This window comes from Penaeus vannamei, chromosome 12 (genome assembly GCF_042767895.1).
Source record: "Penaeus vannamei isolate JL-2024 chromosome 12, ASM4276789v1, whole genome shotgun sequence".
Classification (NCBI taxonomy): domain Eukaryota; kingdom Metazoa; phylum Arthropoda; class Malacostraca; order Decapoda; family Penaeidae; genus Penaeus; species Penaeus vannamei.
The window spans coordinates 31,525,900-31,528,399 of record NC_091560.1 but is presented as its reverse complement, the minus strand read 5'-3'; the positions used below and the strand labels follow the sequence as shown (position 1 = coordinate 31,528,399).

At 32.7% G+C, this 2,500-nt stretch overlaps 1 protein-coding gene across 1 annotated transcript in view; it reads left to right on the top strand.

Annotated features, from left to right (window-relative positions):
- The window catches only part of LOC113802578 (carbohydrate sulfotransferase 5), an 11,727-nt gene that overhangs the window by 8,485 nt on the left and 742 nt on the right, over window positions 1–2,500 (top strand). The window contains exon 3 of the mRNA XM_027353182.2: window positions 2,055–2,500. This exon is cut by the window's right edge and continues 742 nt beyond it. Coding sequence (XP_027208983.2) covers window positions 2,055–2,400 — 346 coding nt within the window. The 3' untranslated portion in view covers window positions 2,401–2,500. The remainder of the gene's footprint in view (window positions 1–2,054) is intronic.

Below are 2,500 nucleotides of genomic sequence, written 5' to 3'. Positions count from 1 at the left end.
TCACTGATGCAATGGAATTATCTACACTTGAAGCATCACATTAGAATCCCCTTTTCCTCAAGGGCACAGGCGGCGTCCGTGTTTCCTTCCCCCGCTGTGCTAACGAATCCTTTAAGAAGTTCCTGGATCCGGACCATCACCGAAATCTAATGGCTTCTGAGTTGTGCTCTGAACTTTCTAGATTATCCTGCTAACCAACAAACAAACGCTATCAAAAACATAACCTCCTTGGTTGAGATAATTACGATAATGAGAATGAAAATAATCATAATGATAACAAGAAAAAACATTATTTTTATATATGGTATTACTAATTGTTGTTACCATTATTGTTATTATTGCCTCAGCCAAGGAGGTTATGTTTTTGGTAGCATTGGTTAGTTTATTTGTTGTTAGCTAGATAACTCAGAGTTAAGATCAGACTTTTATTTATCTATTTTTTTCCCTTTTTACGAGGTGTGTGTCAACCTAACTCTTGGTGGTGATCCGCATCATTATTATCATCACCATCACCATCATCAGCATTATAATAATAATAATGATAATAATGATAATAGTAATAATCATTTTTATCATATATGATGACGATAATGATAATCATCATATTTATCATCATTCTCGTGATTATTACTACAACAATAACAAACAACAACAACTACTACTACTATTATTATCACTATCATCATCATTATCATTATCATTTATATTGTTATTGTTATTATTATTATTATTCTTATTATTATTATTATTAGTAGTAGTAGTAGTAGTAATAGTAGTAGTAGTATTACTATTAGTATTACTATTTTGTAAGATAATGATAATAATAATTATTATCATTACTGTTATTTTTTAATACTATTATCATTCTTATTGTTATTATTATTATCATTTTTGTCACTGTTTTTATAATGATGATGATGATCATCATCAGGTACTGTAAATCATGATGATTAATTTCGTTGCTATTATGGTGATTAGTATTATTGTTTATATTATTATTATCATCAAAAACAGTAATAACAAAAATGATAACAATCATGAAAACTATTAATATAATTTTTATTATTGTCTTTATCATTATTATCATGAAAATAATGATAATAATAATAATAGTTAATATTACTTTTATTATCATTGCCATCATAATTATCATGACTGGCATCATTATTGTCAATATCATTTTTTGATCATTATAGTTATAAGTAGTAATGTAAGTATTATTGTAATCATTCTTAGTATTATTATTGTTGGTGGTTTTATTATCATCATTGTTTTCATTAGTATTGTTACTATGGCTATCATCATAAAGATTATTATTATCATTATCACTATTTTTATTATTGTCATTATCATCATCATTATTATAATTATCATTATCCTGATCATGATTATTATCAATCCAATCATCTTTATCATATTGTTGAATTATCGTTATCATTATTATTATTATTACTATTATTGTTATCATAATATTATCATTACATTATCATTGTTATTGTTATCATTATAATCATCATTATCATTATCTGTGTCATTTTCATTAGCATGATTATTATTATGATTATTAGTATCATCATTATCATTATTATTCAGTGGTTAGGATATTCATCAGTCATTATCTATATTATGAATTCAATCAAAATCCGACCAAAACGAGAATGTAAGGCGTTCAAAAAATAATATTATTCTTTTAAATCTTTATCTTATCAATATGATTTCGTGTTATCTGTGAACTTCTAAATTGGACTAAGATATTGCAAGGAAATGAACAGAAATTGTACTAATAAGAAGCCGGCCAAGTTGTTATTGGTGTTGTTTGTCGCATAGTTGGTCAGACGCCATTTCTCAAAACACGAAGCGATCAAAATCTCTAGGAATTTTATACTGTACTTCGTTAATGTGTTTATAAACCTGCGTCCATCACTGTAAAAGAGAGAGGGAAAGTGAGAAAAAACACGATCCATTGATAATACTGATGACTGATTAGTATCATTAAAGCTGACACTCATTCCCCGCGTGGATAATCAGCCCTCACAGCTTAATGTTGCTTCCAGGTACGTGTTGGTCCGGTACGAAGACCTCGCCCTCGACGCCGAGCGGGTGATGCGGCGCCTGTACCCCTTCATGCGGCTGCCCTACACGGCGGCCGTTGCCAGCGCGGTCGCCTTCCACACCGTACGCCTGGAGGAGGAGGACCACCCTTATAGCACCATCAAGAACTCGAAGTCGACTGTGTTCGCGTGGCGCCAGCACCTCCCCTTCCGAGACATGGAGAGGATCCAGAGGGAGTGCGGGGACGTCCTCGAGGCTTATGGCTACAGGAGTTTCCACACGCCAAGGGAGTACGGGGATCTGAAGGTGTCTCCGCTGTCTCTGACAGAGGAGGAGGTGAATCGATAGGAACTCGTTGTCTCATTTGGAAAGTGCTGCCGTTTCGTATGTATTTTTTTCGGGTGTGTTTTTGGGTAGTATTCCTATCATACTAGTTGCTTGGCGGACA